The sequence below is a fragment of the Salvia miltiorrhiza genome, chromosome 3, assembly GCF_028751815.1.
Source record: "Salvia miltiorrhiza cultivar Shanhuang (shh) chromosome 3, IMPLAD_Smil_shh, whole genome shotgun sequence".
NCBI lineage: Eukaryota > Viridiplantae > Streptophyta > Magnoliopsida > Lamiales > Lamiaceae > Salvia > Salvia miltiorrhiza.
In genome coordinates this window covers 56,452,773-56,473,407 of record NC_080389.1, presented here as the reverse complement: position 1 = coordinate 56,473,407, position 20,635 = coordinate 56,452,773, and the positions used below count along the sequence as shown (strand labels likewise).

The window sequence follows — 20,635 nt, the reverse complement described above, 5'->3', positions numbered from 1 at the left end:
CGTCTTCTTCTTCTTCTTCTTCTTCTTTTCATAAAGATTTCGATTTCCATGTAAATGTGGTTAGAGAGGATTTGTTAGAGAATTTAAAGGGATGAATGGAACATAATTTTTGGTAAATGTTTCTCCATTTATGATGTAGATGAAGTCTCTGTATTATATGAATTCATAGATTCATTTTCCGATTTCAAGTGAGAAAATTGTTTGTCCTCTGTTGGTGTGATAGGTAGAAGAATTTTTCAATTTCTTGCTGCGTATTTCATATTCGTCTTGGTCGGGTAATTTAGGGTACCCGAGTCGGGTATTAGGGTACCCGATTTCAAAATCGGGTTCGGGATCGGGTAGGTGTTTTGGTTGATTTTCGGGTTCGGGTACCCGATTTTTTCGGGTAGGGTACCCGAACCCGACCCGATTCCCACCCCTAGAAGTCATTATGAAATCGCATCACTTTATCTTTATTGAAGCTAAGCTAACAATCTCAAATAGTACTGATTAAAATTTTAATCAGAAATGAACTATGGTTCAACTAGAATCAAAATGGCCTAAGGTATCATTTGGCTTCTTGCAAGACTTTTCTATTATCAAATCCTTATTAATTCTGGGTTCCATTATGTAACAAAACAAACTAGACTTTAGACTTTTGACTTTGGATGAACCTAGGTAGCTTAACAACATTCCAACCACCCCACTCCACTTGCCAAACAAAAATTAACAACACAAACTAATCCAACACCTCCTCGGACAAATAACAATTCTTAGTATACACCCCTAAAAAAAAGAACAATTCTTAGCATACAAAACCATAATCGATTAATCATTAAAAAAGAAGAAGAAGAACAAGAAGAAAAAACTAGAGAATTCTTGGAAGTAAATCACCATTAGCAAGAATCTAGTTGGTTGGCGAAGATGATCCAATCTGATTCACATGTGGTGTGATATTGGGACTGGAAGACCTAGTTCCAGCATGTGAGCCATTCCCTGTGGCAACAACCCTGATCTCCTCCACCATCTTCACCACATGCTCCATTTTAGGCCTCTGCTCGGGCATTCGCGCCACGCAGCTCAATCCAATTTGCAACATCGACACCATCTCCTCCTCCACGTTGGGGTACCTCAGGAGATCCACGTCGAACACCTCCCCCGTCCACTCCTCCCGGACCACGGAGTTCACCCACCTCACGAGGTGGATGACCTCCTCCCCACCCGAGGCGTGGACAGGGGACTTCCCAGTCAGAAGCTCCAGCAGGAAAACCCCATAGCTGTACACGTCCGAGGCTTGCAATGCCTTCCTCGAGTCCATCACCTCAGGGGCCCGGTACCCCGAACGGACCACGGGGGCCGAGGCCGGGCTCATCAGCGTTGCCAACCCCAGATCACTCACGCACCCATAATTTTGGGAGTTGAGGAAAATATTTGAAGATTTTATGTTGCCATGAACGAGTTTCCCCCCACACTGTGAGTGGATGTGAGCAATGCCTCGTGCTGCGCCAATGCCGATCCTCAAACGTGTTTCCCAGTCTAGAGGAGACAGGTTTTCGCCTCTTTTAGCTGCAAAAATGTGGTGAACATATATGTAATGATAGTGTGACAGAATAGGATGAAAACTAATGTTGTATTGAATGAATCTCTAAATTAAGACAATTTTAGCAGCTTTTACCAAAATCAACCAGCAATTCAAGAACTTAGCCATGGTTCTATTGGAAAAATCAAGAGCAAGTTTGTATTAATAAAACACATAATTCACTAGTATTTCGTATACATAATACAGAATGAAAGTCTACTCAATTAATCTAGAAAGGCTGAAAACAGATCCCAAAATCATGCAAACAACATATACAAAAACAACTATGTTTAAGGTGTAACGTACCGTGGAGCAGCATTGAGACGCTTCCCTGACTATAGAAATCATACACCATTAGCTTTTCATCTTTGGAATAGTAATAAGCCCTCAAAGGAGCGACATTCGCATGCCTAATGTTCCCAACTACCTCCATCTGCTGCTCGAAATCCTTCCTCCCAACAATGACTTCCTTCAATCTCTTAACTGCAACTGTAGTTGCATCCTCTAGAGCCGCCTTATACGTAGTCCCAAACGTCCCCTTCCCAAGCACCTCAGCAGAGGCCCTCAGTAAATCCTCAAGGTCAAAAACAAGATTACAACCCTCAAAAAATATTATCCTCCCATCCCCTTCCTGCACGTGCTGCGACCCCATCCTCCTTGTTGATTTCTCTGCCTTCTGTGACGCCCCACTTTCTCCGCCTTTCTTCCTTCTGTTGGTGATAACCAACAGCAAGGCGATTGCTATGAAGGCTGCCACGCAACTGCCAATGACAATTGCAAGAATGGTAGACTGACTAAATTTAGACGAATGCTTTTTTTGTATAGGTTTGGGTGAAGAAGCAGAATGTGTCTGCAAAGAAAGATTGTTGCCTGAAAAGGCTGAGCCAGGAAATTTTTCTAGATATTGAGACACATCTCCGGTGAGATTGTTGTTGGACAAATTTAACACTTGCAGAGTTGGCATGTTGAGATCAGGAACATCACCAGAGAGAGAGTTATTAGCAAGATCCAAAGCTACCAAATGAGTCAGACTCGAGATTGAAGATGGGATCCTCCCATTAAACCTATTATTCGACAAGTTCAACAACGAAAGATTTTCCCAAACAGATAAGTTCAATGGCAATGGACCCTCAAAATCATTGGACTCAAGATAAAGACTAGACAAATTCCTGAGCTTCAAAAAATCAGAAGGGAAAGGACCACTTATACCATTAGATCTCAAACTCAAGATCTGAAGGGCGGATAATCGGCCAAGAGTGTTGGTAGGAACTCTGCCTTTGAATCCAACAGCAGGCAATCTAACAGCTATGACTCTTGAACTATCATGATTGCAAGTGATCCCAATCCAGCTATGGCAAGCAGAAGTTCTCTCATCCCAATTCAAACTCCGCGAATGGTTAGTGTATCTAATGAAATCGAGCAAAGCAAATTTATCCTCAACAGGTTCTGTACTAGCTAATAAGCAAAGAGTACCACACACTAGCACTGCCGAAAGGATCAACTGGATTCCCATCTCTTCTCTTAGTATCTCTTCAGTCAAGAACCTTAAAGCCCTCAAACACTATGCATACTCTCTCCCATTCCTACAAATCATGAAAAACCAAAACAAGCTTGAGTTGAAGGAGAAACAATAATCATTTTATAGATACTACTTATCGATGATTAGTCATAAAATAGAATGGCCGTTTGTTTGAATATGGTAAACCATGTTAGGTAAACAACCAAATCGAATAGTTGTAAAACACAAAAGAAACAAAATTTTCGGCCAATAGATAAACTTTTTTCCTCCCACCTTCATTGACTCTGATCACCGCTGTATTTCAAACATTCCCTTAATTTCATGTTACAAACAATACTACATCAATAATTTATTTCTGGGTTTTCCTTAATCTTCACAATTTCATAGCATCATTCAAGGATATCATGCATCAACCAATAACATCGCACCCAAAACAATAATAATAATAAAAAAAAAAACCCCCCACATTAATTCAGCTGAAAAAAAGTAGTCTCACCCTCTGATACAGGGATCAGAAACTTCCAATCTCAGCTACCCAACAACCAAGAATTCTGAAGGGAACAAAACCAACAGTCACAGTTTCAGTTACAGAAACTCCAAATGGAAAAAAAGAGCACATACTAAACATGCAATATTAAAATGAAAACAAGTAGGAAGAATCCAAACACAGACAGCGGTTGGTGGTAGTGTGATGAATGGAAAAGGAGATTTCTTGCTTGAGAGAGCGGAAATGTGAAGGGGAACAGAAGAATTAATGATTGGAAAAGTGGGTTCAGAAAGCAAAGCAGCAGATGGTTGGTTTCTTTTTTGATGAATTTTAATGGCGCGGGAAGAGTGGGATCTGCACGTGCTGTAGCGTAAAGATGGCAGCAGCAGTAACTAGTTGCAGATTAAACAAGAAAATTCAATAAAAATGGATTGATTTCAAGGGGCAGCCAAAAAGCATGTGTTAGATTTATGTTGAAATATGTGAAAAAAGTTTGTGATGAATGTCTACGCTGGAGAAATGTGTATGATGTCTTTATTCATGTTTACATTAAGATGAAATCACATTTTGGTGATGTATTCACTTTTTCTTTTAATTAGATAAATTCAATTTTCAATAATGCACGTATATATTTTTATATCAACTATAGAAAGGGCACCTGATATAATGATATTGATAATCGGATCAGTATAACTGATTGGGTGTGTAATATCTACTTAATTGCAAGTATAAATTATGGTAGGAGATGAAGTAGGAAAATGCTGTCTTCTACTATAATTTTCTTTGGACAGATGCCTTAATTGTTAAAATATATTTTTGACTTGACTATTTAATTGGATCACTGTTGTCATTCGGACCCTATAAGGCTATAAGTCTATAACCAATAATTTGAGTTACTTTTTTATTATTTAAATGGTAATATCTATCATATTGTTTTCCAAAAAGAGTAAACTAAATTAATGAGTTTTTTTTTTTGCAACATTAATGGGAATAATTATTGGAGTGATGGTTTTGAGATGTAGAAGGTCTGAGTAATTAAAAGATGGGGGAGTTAAGTCACGTACAAGGCACCTCTTTTGCACGATTTTTCCAACACTAACAGAAAATATGGACAGTTTTTAATCCTCATAATTTGATAGTAATAAATGGAAAACCGTCGGAATTGGTCATGCATTTTTGGACGAGCTGAGTAAATTATATTATTCTTTTTCTAGAAGGAAGTAAGAATTATTATAATACTAATCAGATGTAGTAATTTTTTTATTGTTGGTTTTGAACTTCGACGGTGGTTTTGAGTTATGAGTGTAATTATTTGGAGGCATCCAAGTTTTACCGTTATAATAATAAACTAGTGCATTCGCCCGTGCGATGCACGGCGAACATAGTTTTGCATCAAAATTAAACGATGTAGCGTGTGTATCGGTTAAGCGATTAGAGGTTAATGTCTAAAACCGAAGGTTTTGGGTTCGAGCCCCTGTGACGCGGCCTTTAAATTTCTTTATTTAATCATGTTAATTTATCAAAAATAAATAAATTAAATGATGTATCAAATAAATAAAAAAATATAGTTAGAATATAAGTAAATGTAAAATATTTTTTTTAAAAAAATAAAATAATCTACATCAATTACTCAGTAAAGATCCTTAATTTTATTTTATAATTTTGGAGAGTATCATTTTTAATTTTCCATCTATTCAATGGAAAACTTTATTTTCTTCCTTAAAATTATAGAATAAACACATCATTCAAATTAAAAGAAACGAAGAAACAATAAAAAAAGAGTTTTCACATCACAATATATAGTTTTAAAACATAAGCTAATCATGCATAAAATTAATTTTTTCTAAGTTAGCTCATTACCTATGTCATCTTTTAGAAAAGCTTCAATTGATAAGTAGGAAATTAAATTATATTATTAGAATTTCTTAGAATACTAATAAAATATTTGAATAATTATTTGATACCAAATCAAAGTTTTTGCATTCATCTTTAATTTAAGATATATACAGAATATTTTTTATAAATAAAATTTGATTTTTTAAAAAAATCATCAAAATATGAAAAAGAGAATATGAGAGAAAGAGAGAGAGGGAGAGAGAGAGAGAGAGAATAGAAAATTGAAGAATGCGTGTGATGAAAGAGATGAGAAAGGAGAGAGGAGAGAGGAGAGAGAAAATATATGGGATATGAGATTTGTTGAATTTTATAAATACCCTTTGATAAATTCTTTAATTACAATTTTGCCACAAACTGTGTTTTCATATAATAAATAGATTCAGAAGGGGTCATTGCTGGAATATATTTAAAGTTTATTAGTAATTTTTTTGTTTATATTATTTTTTTGTAAAAAAATATATAAATTTAAAACTGATTCTGAATCGTCACATTGCGAACAATTTCATCTCAATTCAATCTAATATCGCAGTGAAAAATTGTAAATCGTGAGATTGTTCAGATTGAATTTGTGCGAAATCGTCATGTTCCGTCCTATAATTACTAATCTGCATCGTTCCTTAAAACCCCTAATCAGTGAATTTATTTCAATTGGATTTGGACAAAATTGTTGTTCGACGTACGATTCAGAATCAATTTTAAATTCATGTATTTTCTGACTAAGAAAAAAAGATTATGATATAAATCAAAAAATTGACAAACTTTAGATATTTTCCGGCAATAACCCCAATTAAAAATATCAATTCATGTGAATTTGGATTATTTATATGTATATGCATAAATTTTTAATATCTTATATATATATATATATATATATATATATATATATATAGTATTTAAATATGGATACACGAACTTATTGTTCATATGATTTTCCCATATAATTTAGTTTCTCTAAATTAATGTTGAAGTGTCCGTCGACGATGAAGCGCAGTCTGTTGGTAAGACGCTTCCCCTCCAACCAATAGGTCGGGGGTTCGAGTCACCCTAGGAGCTAGAGTGTGAGTGAGTTTTTTCATTTCTTTGGTTGTAACAAATTTTAAAAAATGTTGAAGTGTCCGTCATAGCTATCAATGTGGAATATCCGACCAATTACCTTAATTATTTTTTGAATTATTAGCACGTAAATGCACAAACTTTCAATATTTTCTAAAAATTTTTGCGAACTTAATATTTTTTTGATTTTTTTCCATTAAATTTACTTCCATCATATTTCTCAACGAGATTGTGTTGCAATTAATTATGGTTAAATATTGATACAATTTTTTTGTGTCAAAAAATTAGAAAGCTTTACCAAGATATTTGGATCCAAAAATCGTAAATTCGTAATCATTGACGAGAATGGTAGACTGATAGTAGGTGGTCGATGGTACTCTATGTCGAATTTATTCAAAGACATGAAGGATCACCTAATAACACTCCACTCAATTGATAGAATTTTTGGATCCAAAGATCATAGTAAGTCTTTTGATTTCTCAACACAATAAAAAAATTGAATTAACATTTTAACCTAACTAACTGGCAAGGAAGTCCTTAAGAAATATTGGGAAAATGAATTTCGTGGTAAAAATCAGAAGACCATTAAGTTCCCGGAAAAAAAAATTAAAAAAATGCTGAAAATTCGTGTGTTTACAAGCAAATAACTCAAAAAAATAATTAAGACCATCAATTGGTCATTCCACGTAGGTAAGTGGGGAAATTCCAACATCAATTTGAGAAAAAATAAATTTCATGGCAAAAATTACACGATCAATAAGTTCGTGTATTTAAATTTAGAAAATAAAAATTTCGTTGAAAATATCAAAAAATATTGAAAGTTCATATATTTACACACAAATAAATAAATTTGTGATTGTTTAACTTTGTAATGCTTTCTTTTCTTTACATTGTAGTTATTTCACAAAGACTTGTCAGAGGACTTGGAACAAGTATATTTAGAATTATATTACTTCTCCGTCCTATTACAAATGTTTCATTATTTTTGAACACGAAGATTAAGAAATGTGTAATTATTAGATAGAATGGATTGGTGGAAATTATTTAATACTCCCTCCGTCCCATAAAACTTGAGCAACTTCTTTTTGGCACGGATTTTAAAAAATTGGTATTTTGTGTGCTAAGTGTAGTAGGTGAAAAAAGGAAAATGTAAATAAATGATAAATTTTTTGCCATATAAGAAAACTGCTCAAGCTTCACGGGACAATCCAAAAAGAAAAGCTGCTCAAGCTTCATAGGATGGAGTCACGGAGGGAATAGTAAGTATAGAGAAAGAATATATTTCCAAAACTAAAATGAGACATTTGTAATAGGACGGATGAAATAAAATACACTATAAAATTATATGACGACTCAATGCATAATTATTTAGTTTAGGTCGGTCAATTTTACTAGGATGTATCAGGGGCATTTTTTTATCTCCTATTGCATCACTGCGATGTAAACTGGAATTGTTTTCTTAATTAGAAAATATAATTGCATGCAATATTATTACGTATTTGCCTAATTATTAACTATATATCCATTTTTCAATAATATGTTCCAGAGCTCCAGCTAAGTGCCACGCACAGAAAGCTGTCAAGCAATTTATGTATTAATATTGATACCCATAAAACTATGTAGGCGGAAAATATTATTATTATTATAAGGGTAAAGAACGAATAATGAAAAAATACTAGCACTTTACACCTAACAATAACATTTATTAAATTTCACTCTTAAACTGAGCTAGTAGTGGAATGCCCATGTTTCTGTCTCGTATTTGCTAGTTTGGGTTTCACTAATATTTTATACGTCGGATTTTTTTATAAAATGTTTAAGTGTAATTTTTATTTAGAAGTGATTTGTGGATATTACACATGGAGCAGCACATCCATACTTGATGACCGCAAAATGTACACATATATTTACTAAATAATCTTAATCAAATAATACCCATTCTTGTAAACAATAAAACATAAATAATGATGCAACTGAATCTCTATATCGTTCTCCTTTATTTGAGATTGGGAAATGCTACATTAGAAATAAGAGTCATAATTGTAAAAATAAAATAAATAGAAGTATAGCATAAAAATGCATAAAATTAAAATCTAATACTAAGTAGTATTTTAATTCTCGTGCACGAGTGACATATTTTCGCATTGAAATTACAAATTTTCGCTCAAATATTTCCACATGTTAAATCTAAGTACCAGGATCGGGACATGATTGGGCCACGTATATACGAATAAAGCCGCGATATATCGGCATCAAATTCAGACTAAAATTTAGAAAATAAAAGGGGAAAAGGAAAATCAGCAAAAAGTTTCAATCAAAAACGAGAAGATAAGACCAGTAGTTGACAAAGAAAACAAAAATTCGGCAGCTTAAAACAACAGCAGTATCAAAATATCGCGAGAAATGAGGCGAGTCTGTCTCTGCAGATCTGCAAAACTTGCGAGCATTCTCTCCTCGTAGGTTTTCTTCTTCCTCATCTTCATCTCTCCGATTTCTCACTTTATCGTCATTTCTCTCTCTCTCTCTCTCTCTCTCTCTTATTTTTCTTTTTTCTTTTCTTTTTTTTTTTTTTGTTTTTCTCATAAACTGTTTTTCTTAGAAACTAAAATAGAAAGAATATGAAAATCGTATGACTGAGTTAATGAAATCAAGCAGTTAATAGCTAAAGTGTGATTGTATATTTGTATGCAGAATCGATGAAATATTTGTTGATATTGATATCTGAAACTTGACTAATTATTTGCTGTTGGATTTGGGAAAAGAGGAGAAGTGATGAGGGTTTTGTTTACGTATATGATCTCGTCGAATGTAGAGTGTAGAAGACCTTAGTTACGATGGGGCTTGATGAATTTTTAGGCTAGATGAATGTAGAGGAATAAAAATGTGGAGTACGAATTTTAGTAAGAAGTAAGAGGCATATTATCCTTAACAAAGTTTTCAACTTTATTTTACTGCTTATAGTCATGAATGTTTCACCACGTTCCTTAATTAAATTTCTATGCTTAGGGGGTTTTCGGGAGGGTTCTGTAGGTTTCTATTTTTTTTTCTTTTTTTCTTTTTTTTTTTTTTTTGGGGGGGGGGGGGGGTCTTCTTCCTATATTTGATTTGCACTTTGCAGAATGATTCTTGGTTTTTGTATACACAATTTATGCTATATTTGAGCATTGTCTAGTCTTTCACAGTTTTTAACTGTTTCATTCATCTGTTTTGTGTTACCGTCGTGGTGTGTGTGCTTGAATGTGACAGCATATAATGAAATCATTGTATCAATTGTTCAGATTGAAATTGAGAAGTACAATGAATGTTTACAAATTTAAATGTGTTTAACATCAGCATTACTTGGCACTTTTTGAATTTATGTGAAATTCTGATTGATTTTTACGTAGCTTCTCAGTCTATGTCCTGCCGTGAAGGATTTTCTCTCATACTGAAAGAATACGATGCTAGCAATTCGCCTGGTCAGCAACATGTCTTTGAAAAAACATATGATTATGTAGGTTTGTAGAGTATGAAATTGGTTTAATAGCTGTCTGTCGATGGTTCGGGAGAAGGATATTTGCTGGGAATATGCTGATAGGTTGGAAGGAAATAAGGTAAGATGCAAATTCTGTGACAGAATTCTTAATGGTGGCATCAGCAGGTTGAAACATCATTTATCCAGACTTCCGAGTAAAGGTGTAAATCCATGCACAAAAGTAAGAGATGATGTGACCGATAAGGTAAGGGAAATCATTGCATCAAAGGAGGATAGTAAGGAAACTTCGACTGTTAAGAAGCAGAAGTTGCCTGAATTTAAATCTCCTCTTGCTGTAAGCATTTCCACGGGAAAGGCTCTAATGGCTGTGGAAGCAGCACCTGTAACTGGAAAAGTCTTCTCATCCACCATACTACCGGCTTCCACTTCCAGAAGTGACCATGAACATGCAGAGAGAAGTATAGCTCTCTTCTTCTTTGAAAATAGGTTGGACTTCAGCGTAGCTCGTTCTTCATCATATCAGCAGATGATTGATGCAGTGAGAAAGTGTGGTATTGGATTTGCAGGACCATCTGCTGATACTTTGAAGACGACATGGTTGGAAAATATCAAGTCTGAAGTGAGTTTACAATCAAAAGATATTGAAAGAGAATGGGCTATGACTGGCTGCACTATCATTGCAGAAACATGGACAGACAACAAATCAAGGGCTCTAATCAATTTCTTAGTTTCATCCCCTTCAAGAACCTTCTTCCACAAATCAGTTGATGCATCTTCGTATTATAAAAATATAAAGTACCTCTCTGATTTGTTCGACTCGATCATTCAAGATTTTGGTCCCGAGAATGTAGTTCAAGTTATCATAGATAATGAGCTCAACTGCCCGGGCCTAGCAAACCATATCCTGCAGAACTATGGCTCTATTTTTGTCACCCCTTGTGCTTCACAATGCATGAATGGGATTTTGGAGGAATTCTGTAATGTAGACTGGGTTAATAGGTGTATTTTACAGGCTCAAGTTGTTTCGAAGTATATATACAATAATTCGTCGATGCTTGTCATGATGAGAAAGTTTACAGGAGGACACGACATCATTAGGAGCGGCATTACCAAGTCTGTGTCCAATTTTCTTTCCTTACAATCTATGTTGAAACAGAAGTCAAGATTGAAACATATGTTCAATAGTCCAGAATTTTCAACAAGTTCAGCTTTATCAAACAAGCCTCAGGCAGTAACTTGTGTTGGAATTCTTGATGATAATGAATTTTGGAGAGCAGCAGAAGAAAGTGTTGCTGTATCCGAGCCATTTTTGAAAGTTATGAGGGAAGTGTCGGGAGGGAAACCTGCAGTGGGGTTCATTTATGAATTGATGACTAGAGCAAAAGAGTCTATTCGGACATACTATATTATGGATGAGATCAAATGCAAGACTTTTTTGGATATTGTAGATAAACACTGGCAAAACAACCTTCACTCTCCTCTACATTCTGCGGCAGCTTTTCTGAACCCTAGCATCCAGTATAATCCAGAGATTAAATTTTTTCCAGCCATCAAGGAAGACTTCTACACAGTTCTGGAGAAGCTTCTTCCCACACCTGATCATAGGCATGATTTAACCAACCAGATTCTGCTATTTTCAAGAGGGAAGGGGATGTTTGGCTGCAACCTTGCTAAGGAGGCCATTGATAGCGTTTCACCTGGTACGAATTGTGCTCTGCTTTTCTGTTTCTCTCAACTCTATTATGTTGCTTGAGGCAGGAAATTCATGTCATATCTTGTGTATATCACTTCCATTTGATTTCATGCTAAGGTGGCAACTTTTTTTTTTTTATTTTCATGAAATGTTCTTATTCCGACTTTCGAGAAGAGAAGTTAGGCAAGAGTTCTCTCAAATGCTATATTAGAGGGTGGACTGCCCTTTTATGGTCTCATGATTCAAAATGTTGGATGACGGTGGTGCATCATTAGATTTCACTAGATGATAATCCTACTCTCGGAAAATGACTTATTTTGGTTGTTTAATTCAATAAAGTTGAGATCTAAAATCAGATAGCAATGTGAAGGATGATCTTATTTATGTGTTTCCATGTTTCAGTATATGTAAGAATGCTGAAACTTCTAAAAAGCTGCAGTTGTTCAATATCCCATCATTAGGTACATTTAATAGCACAAAGGTTAAATTATATGGTAAATGCATTGCAGGCATTTGGTGGGAACAATTTGGCGATGCAGCTCCGACGCTGCAACGGGTGGCGATTCGAGTACTGAGCCAAGTGTGCAGCACTTCCACCTCCGAGAGGCAGTGGAGCACATTTCAACAAATCCATTCAGAGAAGCGCAACAAGATTGATAAGGAAACGCTCAACGACCTACTTTACATATATTACAACCTCAAGCTAGACAAATCCTTGAAACCGACTTCTTCAGAAGCAGACTCCCTTCAACTGGACGACATCGACATGACTTCAGAATGGGTTGAAGAAACCGAGAACCCGAGCCCAGTTCAGTGGCTCGACCGCTTTGGTTCTGCTCTCGAAGGTGGAGATCTCAATACAAGGCACTTTAATACTTCTATATTTGGTAGCGACCACATATTCAATTTGTAACCTGGCAGGCCGGCGACATTGTATCTTAGCTTGTAATCCACAATGAATTACTATGTAGTTGTACACAAGAAGATGTTGGCTGTATAATTATATGCATCATGAATGGATAAATAATGCACTAGACTGATGTTGGAATCAAGCACATGAAATAGGAAAGATAATGGTGGTTGCTCCTTGTCATCACTCATACTAAATGTGTATACCATCATAGAATATCTTTGCAGAGAACTCTTTACAACGACAAACAAATTCATGTTGATCAAACATCTGATATAGTTTTATTCAAGATGGAGCATTGATAAGTTGAGCCAATGCCTTGTCCGTGTCATTGTCGTACATGATTAAGGCCTCAGCGACGTTGTTGGATGAGAATCCCATTTCTCGCAGAAGGGTAAATCCGTTGGCGAATTCCTTAACCTGTGACAAGTTGAGTGAAATTATTAGGTGGTGTTGGGTCGATTGTATCATGGTAAGATATAGCCTATTCAGCACAAAAGAGTGATAGCAGACAACATGAAAAGAAGAAAGAGAGATGTTACCTTAGAGGGATTGTCTCCATAATTTGCAACTGCAAGCGGCACAGCCTCTCTGCTGAGACCTGCTGCTATGTATTTGCTCACCACGGGATCCGCAGCCGGACCCTGAATTCAAAACCAGAATCAGGTCTATATCACCAGCTAACACACCAAATTTCAACAAGAGAATGTTCATCAACTAGGTAGCACGAGGCGCACTCCAGTTCAACTGGAGGCACGGTGCATCCAGATGGACACAACGCGCGCCACAATGATACGGAGCTGCTGGTCATAAGCATAAGCTAATGAATAAGCAGGCACAAGTAACCACACGCATTGAAAGGGAAGTTTGTCGAAAATGGAATACAATTAGCACAAAAATGAATTCTAGAAACCAAATTTACAGAAAGAGTACATACATAAGATGGTGTTGGCTCATTTGCCTTTGGTGGAGCATTGTCGATTCCAAGCCTACCCCAGTTGGGGTTTTCCTTAACTGCTTCCGTCAGTACATTCCTCTCGAATTCGAAGTCAAAGTGGAAATTGCTGCGCGGAATCTCTCCTAGATGTGGCAGCAATGGGGGCTACAACGCTCAAATTAATCAACTTTCTAAATGAAAATTGGAAAATTTAAAGCAAAAATAAACCAATAAAAAGAGATATACCGGTGGAGTAATTCTATATTCAGGTTTGATAGCAACCCTAATCCCGATCCCAGCTGCAATCAGCCCCAAATCAGAATATAACAATAGCAGAATCAATCACAGCCGAAGAAGCGTAAGCAATTAGACACACACACAACTACAACAACGGACAGGGCAACGGCGACTTACAATTAGAAGGGGGAAGTGGCGCGTGGTGAAACGGGGCGTTGCGGACATGCGGGGTGGCTGACTGAGGGCCGGAGCTGCCGATCTTTGGGTAGAGTAAAGATTGTTGACCGTAGACCGGATGAGAAGCGGCGGCCGATGACGCGGCAGCGGTGGAGGGAGCCCGGCCGTACGACGGCGTGTTGGAATCGTACGGTGGCGCGGTTCGTTTTCTGAAATCGTACTCCATTCTTGGTGGAAATGCAGCGGTATTGTTTGGTCTGATCGAAAAACAAAGCGACTCTTTCTTCTTGGTTGAGTAAAGGAGATGAGAAAGAGCGGAAAATTGACGACAAAGTAAAAGTAAGAGGATGTTTGGAGGCAATTTCTTAACTGATTTGATTAAAAGAAAATGCCTAATAGGGCCGATTTGGGTTCATAAACTCAGTAATTTATTAGAGTTAACTAGCAGCATTCCATTACACAAAATATTTTTATATTTATATAAAGTTAATATCAACTCAATTATCATATTTATAAATATAATAAAAAAAATAATTTTCATTGAATATATTTTGTGAAAAAATTAATAAAAAACATTTTAACTAACACAGATTCAGTTTGAGAGTTGAGTTTAGAATAATAAGATCAATTATTATAGTCGGATGATTTGAAGATATAAAGGATCATGTTTCTTGAATCTTGTCATCTAGCATCAGACTAATGATACTTCCTCCGTTTATAAAAAATAATCTCTTTTGTCATTTCGAAATATCCACAAAAATTAATCACTTTTAATTTTTGAAAATATTCTATCATATGTTGGATCCTATTCTCCACTCACAATATAATTAATTATAATTATAAGTACTACCTTTTAAGTGAGATCATTTTCTCCACTTACAGCACGATAACTATTTTTTATTAAAATCCGTGTCATCTTAAGATTATTTTTTATGGACGGAGTTATTATTAAACTAACTAATTTATGGGAAATAAATTATTAATGCAGAAAAGAGTGGACATGGGCATGGAAGGAGCATCTGAATCTACGTTAGAACGCTCAATGTAAAAATGCTACATTCATCACTGCTTCTGAAAACTAAGTACAATGTGGTTTGTAAAGGCTACATCTCAAAAAAATGTAGTACTATATGAGAAATATTTGAACATCTAAGGGGCAAAAAAAATAAAATAAAAAAACGAATGCCTCCTGATCTAAAATTATCCTATGTGCAATAGATTTGTCAGCGCCGCTGTAAAGAATAGGAGCTCTCTCACTCTCAGAATATTAAACAAGATCATACACCTGAACATAAAGCTCCTGAAATCAAAACGACGATGATTCACTTTGCCTGATTAATTGCTGTAATAACAGAGATGTTATAATACTATTGAACTGGTTTGCAGATATAGAACCTGTGGACCAAGATGAGCAGCAAAACTTCTTCTCATCGACGTGCTTCACATCTAGACCAATAAACCACGATCCTACGCTGACGTCATCATGGGCATATGTGCGAAGGAAAGATCTGCTGACCAAAAAATAGAGGGAGAGCTCAGGTTTTGTTCTAGCATCCAAATGATGCTCATGAGATCAAAAAACTTACTTGTTAATTGATATGAACTTAGCCAGAGCTTGTGATATTGCGAACATCTCGCCTGAAGCATGGCGGAAATAACTGTTTGCACAAGCAAGCAGCGTTTGTTAAAGAAGGCATGGATATACCAATGAGAAATTATTACTTTTGGAATTGTGTGCTGTTGTATGATTGTTGCAGAGAGAGAGAGAGAGAGAGAGAGAACCACGGTACTGTGCTCACAGATACTTGTTAGTTGATTAACATGAAAAACAATGAAAGATTATCTGAGAGTATAATGTAATATGCTTACGTTTTCCCATCCCCAAATTTCCACCAATCTGGTTCGTACCATTTTTTGCCCCTGCCAAGTTACACAGACAAGCTTATAAATAGCAATTCATAATATATGACATCAAGATGTGCCAACAGCTGATGTCAAATTCATCACTGCATCTAAGTTTGGTCAGACTCACTGTTCAGAAAAAACTTCTCCTGATTTCATACACCCAATATATAGACGAGGCTTGTTCACATGAGCAGCAAGGGTATTGGCAAAGGCATCTGCCGAGAAGATATATACATCAATCACCTCTCGCAATTCAAGTTAGCATGTTATGTAATAGTAACAATCACCAATCATGTACACTATTTGCAAGTAAATGTAGTTTAGACCTACCAATATTCACATAAACATCATCATTGACTTTTGCATAATAGTCCGCATCCCAGTTTTCGGCAGCCTGAGCAAAGAATAATTTCGTCTTGTTTGGTAGTTCCTCAGGGGCCTCCACATGGTTATCCTGATGGAAAATTTGAAGAAGATTTAATAACTATTAACTGCAAGAGTGAAAGTCTTGACAGTAGCACATTTTTGTGAAAAAAGAGAATGGAGTAATTTGCCCTATACTACAAATCAATTTTTTCAAATTGCTGAACAACTTCCAGAGCAATAAATTTGCAGCATATACCCAAACAGTTAACAAATAGTTTACCTTTCAAGCAGAAATACATTCATTACAAGAATATAACAAATTATAGCTATACTGAATTGGAACTAGAGACTAGTATGAACAGACACTGCATTTTCTTAAGTATGCAACGGACAGAATCCCTAATAACATTATGGAGTAACTTACAAGAACAAAAATATCATTTGTTAGTTTGTTTTCGTTATCAATGCTCCTATCCAAGCTGTCTCCTCGATTGGAACTGCAAATTGCCAGAATATTAAATAGACACTACCTCAGTAACATGCTACATTGTGAGGAAGAGGGCCAGAGGAGAGAATTAGAAGCATACCTTCTGCCAATAACAAAACGGATAATAATGCCTTTCTGTTCCTCCATCTTTTTCAAAGTTGTACCTGTGAAGAAGAAAAGTATGAGCTAGACGTGATCATTCTGACATAACTAGGAAACATGAAAAAACAATTGAATTTCATGGATAGATAAAGAAGTGTATCCCAAATTCCCAGAACACAAGAATTAAAGAAATTAGACAACTGAAAGTTCATACGAGCAATTTCCATTCAAGGTACAACCAGTCAACCATGAGTGTAAAGCTAATTATATACCAGTGCCCATCCATGCTTTCCGTATAGCATCTCTGTTGTTCTTACGACCAAATCCCGTAAGTATTCCGATCACTACGAATGGCCTCTTCTTAGGGACTTTATTAATTTCAGACAAAAGCTTTGAGACAAAACCTTCCTGTCTAGCAGCTGCAAGTTCCATCTCCAAGCCAGACAATATCTTCTGCTGTTCCCTGATAGGCATGTGAGTTATGATTAAAGTTGCAGTGACTACCATTCTAACATTAGAGTACTGCACTTACGAGAAAGAAAAGCAAGATTAATTAATATCACCTGCATTCAATGATTTTCCATGAATCATCAACTGACACCACAGATTTTCCCTGAGTAGAAAAGAGACATACGAAGTTATCCCTGGGTATGACAATATTGAAACTCATTGCATAATTCAATAACACAATGGTGTATTGAGTACATCTGAGAAATTTAAACTATGTATACGAAACAGATGGAAACCAGTGCTAAGTGAGACTATTCAAATTTGTAGTAATATATTATTACTAGTTTACTCTTATGCAGCCTGCAGCCTGCAGCCACATTATTAAGTTCGTAAGCCAGTTTGCATCATGTCAGGCAATTGTTTTCTTTAGTACAATAACAAAGATGTTCCAATGGGTTATACTTCAAACACTTCAATGAAATAGTATTATTTAGAGACAACGGCATCAAAGAGCAACTTCAGCCATAAAGGTGCAACTTAAATAGGCCAGCTAATTTGCAACTTGTCCTAAATAAATATAGCCAAAAAGTAAATGAGAAACCATATCTACCTAAACTATTTAAAAATTACATGAATGAACAAGAGCCAAAGGAAAATGCATAACACACAAAAGATCGAAACATATGCCACTGAATTCAGCACGAGGTCAGCAGTTTCTCGATTACTCTATCCACTCAAACCAGTACTTCTCAATAAAAAACACAGCATTATCATTACCTGACCAGTGATTCTATCAAGCTCTTTAGCTAAATAAACTCTGTTCTCTGCGTCCTGCCACAATCTGCCACACCAAATTGAACACATCAAACTACATTTCCACTTTCCTTTCTTTCCTTCTCTGATGATGATAAGAAAACAATTCAAAGGGTAACAGTTGGAATAATACAACTCCAGCTGCAAAAACACGGGTTATATAAGCTTTTTGATTCTTTAACTTCTCTCCCCTTAAATCAAACAGCTAAATATACGTTCAATAACTAGAAAATATAATCATAGGAACATGTTTGCATACTTTCTACACACTCAAATGTATAGGTGATTAATTACAATTTCTGGTCTCCAGCTACAAAAACCAACATTTCCTAAGCATTCGCATCTTATCGCCACTTACACGATACTGTCAACTGATTAAGCCGCATCAGCAACAAAATAATAAACTCAACCGCCAACCAAAAGTGATATGCACATTTTCATACTGCATATAAGCAAAAATAATAGTAATACATAAAACCACACAGCCAAAACTCACCGTCCGGCGACGTATAGAGAAGCAAAAGTTGAAAACATAGAGAACATGAGGATCGAAATTCGAGATCGAATCACCATTCCCGTGAATCGCACACTCGACTCCCTTTTATGCATTTGCGTTACTCCTCAACTCACCTCCAATTCAATTCAACTACTGAATCTAATTCAGCCGATCCGAGTTTTTACAGAGCCAAAAGTTTGAAATGGAAATTAGTAATCAGCAACAACACTTCGCCTATGAATCGGAGTTCCGATTCAATAAAAATAAAATATTTTGAAAATGAAGTGTATAGAGAGAAAACGATCAATTGGGACAAACTGGAGTGTGGATTTCAGTGCCAAACAATAAGGGAAAAGCAACCAATTTTTCTCTGCTACTTCCTTGGTAAGTGTTGATTATTCGTAAGATATTTTATTAGATTTAGAAAAGCTTACCAAGTCACACAAAAAAAAGAGTAATGCTAAACAGCCACATTGTGGCTACCCACAATTTACTTAAGTAGAAAATAATTTAATTTATTTAACTTATTTTTTAAAATAAAAATAAGATTTAGTTATTTTATCATATTCTCTACATTATAGTTATTTTTTTGCAATTTTTTGGTAACTTTTTATTTTTATTAAAAAATAAATAAAAAATAAAAAATGCAAAAAAAAATTAAAAAAATAAGTACAATGTAGAGAATATAATAAAATAACTAAATCCTATTTTTATTTAAAAAATAAATTAAATAAATCAAGATTATCCTTATTATATTAGTGTGTGGGTGGCCACAATGTGGCTGCATAGATTTATTGCAAAAAAAAAGGGTATAGAAAAGCTTACGGTAATAATATTACTGATTTCTTCCCTAAAAAAAATAATAATAATATTACTGATTTCGAGATTACAGTTTTTTTAAAAAAAAGATTCAGAAAAGCTTACGGTAATAATATTACTGATTTCGAGATACAGTTTTACAGCTATCACGACGATGCTATGGACTATGGAGTATGAATTATGAAGTCTTTTGAATGATTGGGCTGGAATAAATAAATTCTAAAGCCCAACATAAATGCACTATGCACAGGCTCAACAAAGCCCAATAATAGAAATAAATGGAAGTATGGAATGGAATAAAAGTCTAATTTTTTTTCTTGTTATGTTTATATTGTCTTCTGTCATATTGGATCGTTTGGAAGTGTAATCTATCAAAATGAGTTAAGAGTATCAATAATTAAGTTCAAAAATATCCAAAATAGTTAAAATAATCCTTAATGGTGAAAATAGTTGACTGTTGCAAAATAATATTTCGTCTTATTTTGTTTTTCCCACTGTTGGATTATTATATATTTATATTTGCATATGTATTCTAAATTTTTCAAAACTGAAAAATAATTTAAAACCATTAGCAATAATGATCCGTGGTTATTAATATTTAGAATAACACTAATCAAATTGGAAAAAACAGCCTGATTATGCTCGATGGTTTTTTATTTTTTACTTTGTTATGTGGGACTAGTACAATTTTTTTTTTTTCTCACTTGCAAGTTTGAGGTTAGCTTTGAGATTAACTGTTAGCTGTGATGTCAATTTAGTCCAAACTTGAATGACTAATTCGAAGAATAGGTCATGAAAAAGGAGGGGTAAGGTTAAAATTTCTAGCCCATTTGTCTCGAACCAAAAATAGCTGGAACTCATAAGTCAGACATGAAAACTAATTAATCAAAATTTTCCTAATCATTTGATTGTCAAATTTTTATATCTTTATTTTTGAATTTGATAATGAGGTTTTAATGCTTGTGAAATGTGTTTTGATTTTCTACAACATACGTTGAATGGGTATATTTTTGTATTTAATACGAAATCAATTATTTTTATTTAGAAGATTTATCAAAGTAATAATCCAATCCAATCCATATGGGCAGGGGCGGATCCAGGATTCAACCTTAGGGGGGGCTGAATCTATTGGACTACGGCGTCTAAAAATATTTACACGGGGGTTCGGGGGCGGGAGCCCCCGAAGCAAATTTTTTTGAGCATTCCGTACACTTTATGGCCATGCATTTTTTTAACAATCACTTAATATAATAGA

General features: G+C 35.2%; 4 protein-coding genes across 12 annotated transcripts; 1 reads left to right on the top strand and 3 right to left on the bottom strand.

The window, feature by feature from the left end:
* Window positions 1-719: 719 nt before the first annotated feature.
* Window positions 720-4,277, bottom strand: LOC131014606 (probable inactive receptor kinase At4g23740). Of its 3 annotated transcripts, none has more exons than XM_057942632.1 (4): window positions 4,223-4,277; window positions 3,574-3,628; window positions 1,865-3,141; window positions 720-1,545 (listed from the first exon to the last, which is right to left on the bottom strand). In XM_057942632.1, the coding sequence occupies exons 3-4, from the start codon at window positions 3,069-3,071 to the stop codon at window positions 887-889; spliced, it is 1,866 nt and encodes a 621-aa protein (XP_057798615.1). In that variant the 5' UTR covers window positions 3,072-3,141; window positions 3,574-3,628; window positions 4,223-4,277; the 3' UTR covers window positions 720-886. The 3 variants fall into 3 exon arrangements, with proteins under 3 accessions (XP_057798615.1, XP_057798614.1, XP_057798616.1); XM_057942631.1 differs by lacking the exon at window positions 4,223-4,277 and adding an exon at window positions 3,750-4,121; XM_057942633.1 differs by lacking the exon at window positions 4,223-4,277 and having other exon boundaries at window positions 3,574-4,165.
* A 4,520-nt stretch (window positions 4,278-8,797) lies between these two features.
* LOC131014602 (uncharacterized) lies at window positions 8,798-12,733 on the top strand. Of its 5 annotated transcripts, none has more exons than XM_057942627.1 (3): window positions 8,798-8,969; window positions 9,900-11,688; window positions 12,191-12,733. In XM_057942627.1, the coding sequence occupies exons 2-3, from the start codon at window positions 10,050-10,052 to the stop codon at window positions 12,592-12,594; spliced, it is 2,043 nt and encodes a 680-aa protein (XP_057798610.1). In that variant the 5' UTR covers window positions 8,798-8,969; window positions 9,900-10,049; the 3' UTR covers window positions 12,595-12,733. The 5 variants fall into 5 exon arrangements, with proteins under 5 accessions (XP_057798610.1, XP_057798607.1, XP_057798608.1 ...); XM_057942624.1 differs by having other exon boundaries at window positions 8,815-8,969; window positions 9,908-11,688; XM_057942625.1 differs by having other exon boundaries at window positions 8,831-8,973.
* A 13-nt stretch (window positions 12,734-12,746) lies between these two features.
* Window positions 12,747-14,563, bottom strand: LOC131014603 (uncharacterized). Its single transcript, XM_057942628.1, has 5 exons — window positions 13,943-14,563; window positions 13,775-13,827; window positions 13,529-13,693; window positions 13,134-13,235; window positions 12,747-13,011 (listed from the first exon to the last, which is right to left on the bottom strand). The coding sequence occupies exons 1-5, from the start codon at window positions 14,166-14,168 to the stop codon at window positions 12,877-12,879; spliced, it is 681 nt and encodes a 226-aa protein (XP_057798611.1). The 5' UTR covers window positions 14,169-14,563; the 3' UTR covers window positions 12,747-12,876.
* Window positions 14,564-14,972: 409 nt separating this feature from the next.
* LOC131014601 (hydroxyproline O-galactosyltransferase HPGT1) lies at window positions 14,973-19,001 on the bottom strand. Of its 3 annotated transcripts, none has more exons than XM_057942622.1 (12): window positions 18,562-19,001; window positions 18,030-18,093; window positions 17,366-17,415; window positions 17,075-17,265; window positions 16,801-16,864; window positions 16,638-16,710; window positions 16,178-16,301; window positions 15,975-16,062; window positions 15,812-15,862; window positions 15,529-15,600; window positions 15,338-15,450; window positions 14,973-15,242 (listed from the first exon to the last, which is right to left on the bottom strand). In XM_057942622.1, exons 1-12 carry the CDS (start codon window positions 18,672-18,674, stop codon window positions 15,220-15,222), a joined length of 1,026 nt encoding a protein of 341 aa, XP_057798605.1. In that variant the 5' UTR covers window positions 18,675-19,001; the 3' UTR covers window positions 14,973-15,219. The 3 variants fall into 3 exon arrangements, with proteins under 3 accessions (XP_057798605.1, XP_057798604.1, XP_057798603.1); XM_057942621.1 differs by having other exon boundaries at window positions 15,338-15,453; window positions 18,562-18,993; XM_057942620.1 differs by having other exon boundaries at window positions 14,973-15,450; window positions 18,562-18,994.
* Between the last annotated feature and the right edge of the window lie 1,634 nt (window positions 19,002-20,635).

Bases quoted from the DNA above. Each gene is read 5' to 3' on its own strand.
- LOC131014603 (XM_057942628.1), bottom strand. From the start codon at position 14,168: ATGGAGTACGATTTCAGAAAACGAACCGCGCCACCGTACGATTCCAAC. The intron at 13,236-13,528 runs GTATGTACTCTT...TTTTGAATTCAG, and splicing joins ATGAGCCAACACCATCTTAT to GGTCCGGCTGCGGATCCCGT. The intron at 13,012-13,133 runs GTAACATCTCTC...AACTTGTCACAG, and splicing joins ATGGAGACAATCCCTCTAAG to GTTAAGGAATTCGCCAACGG.
- LOC131014606 (XM_057942632.1), bottom strand. From the start codon at position 3,071: ATGGGAATCCAGTTGATCCTTTCGGCAGTGCTAGTGTGTGGTACTCTT. The intron at 1,546-1,864 runs GTACGTTACACC...ACATTTTTGCAG, and splicing joins CGTCTCAATGCTGCTCCACG to CTAAAAGAGGCGAAAACCTG.
- LOC131014601 (XM_057942620.1), bottom strand. From the start codon at position 18,674: ATGCATAAAAGGGAGTCGAGTGTGCGATTCACGGGAATGGTGATTCGA. The intron at 18,094-18,561 runs GTGAGTTTTGGC...TTGGTGTGGCAG, and splicing joins TCTCTATACGTCGCCGGACG to ATTGTGGCAGGACGCAGAGA. The intron at 16,302-16,637 runs GTAAGTTACTCC...ATTTTCCATCAG, and splicing joins CAAATGATATTTTTGTTCTT to GATAACCATGTGGAGGCCCC.
- LOC131014602 (XM_057942627.1), top strand. From the start codon at position 10,050: ATGGTTCGGGAGAAGGATATTTGCTGGGAATATGCTGATAGGTTGGAA. The intron at 11,689-12,190 runs GTACGAATTGTG...AATGCATTGCAG, and splicing joins CATTGATAGCGTTTCACCTG to GCATTTGGTGGGAACAATTT.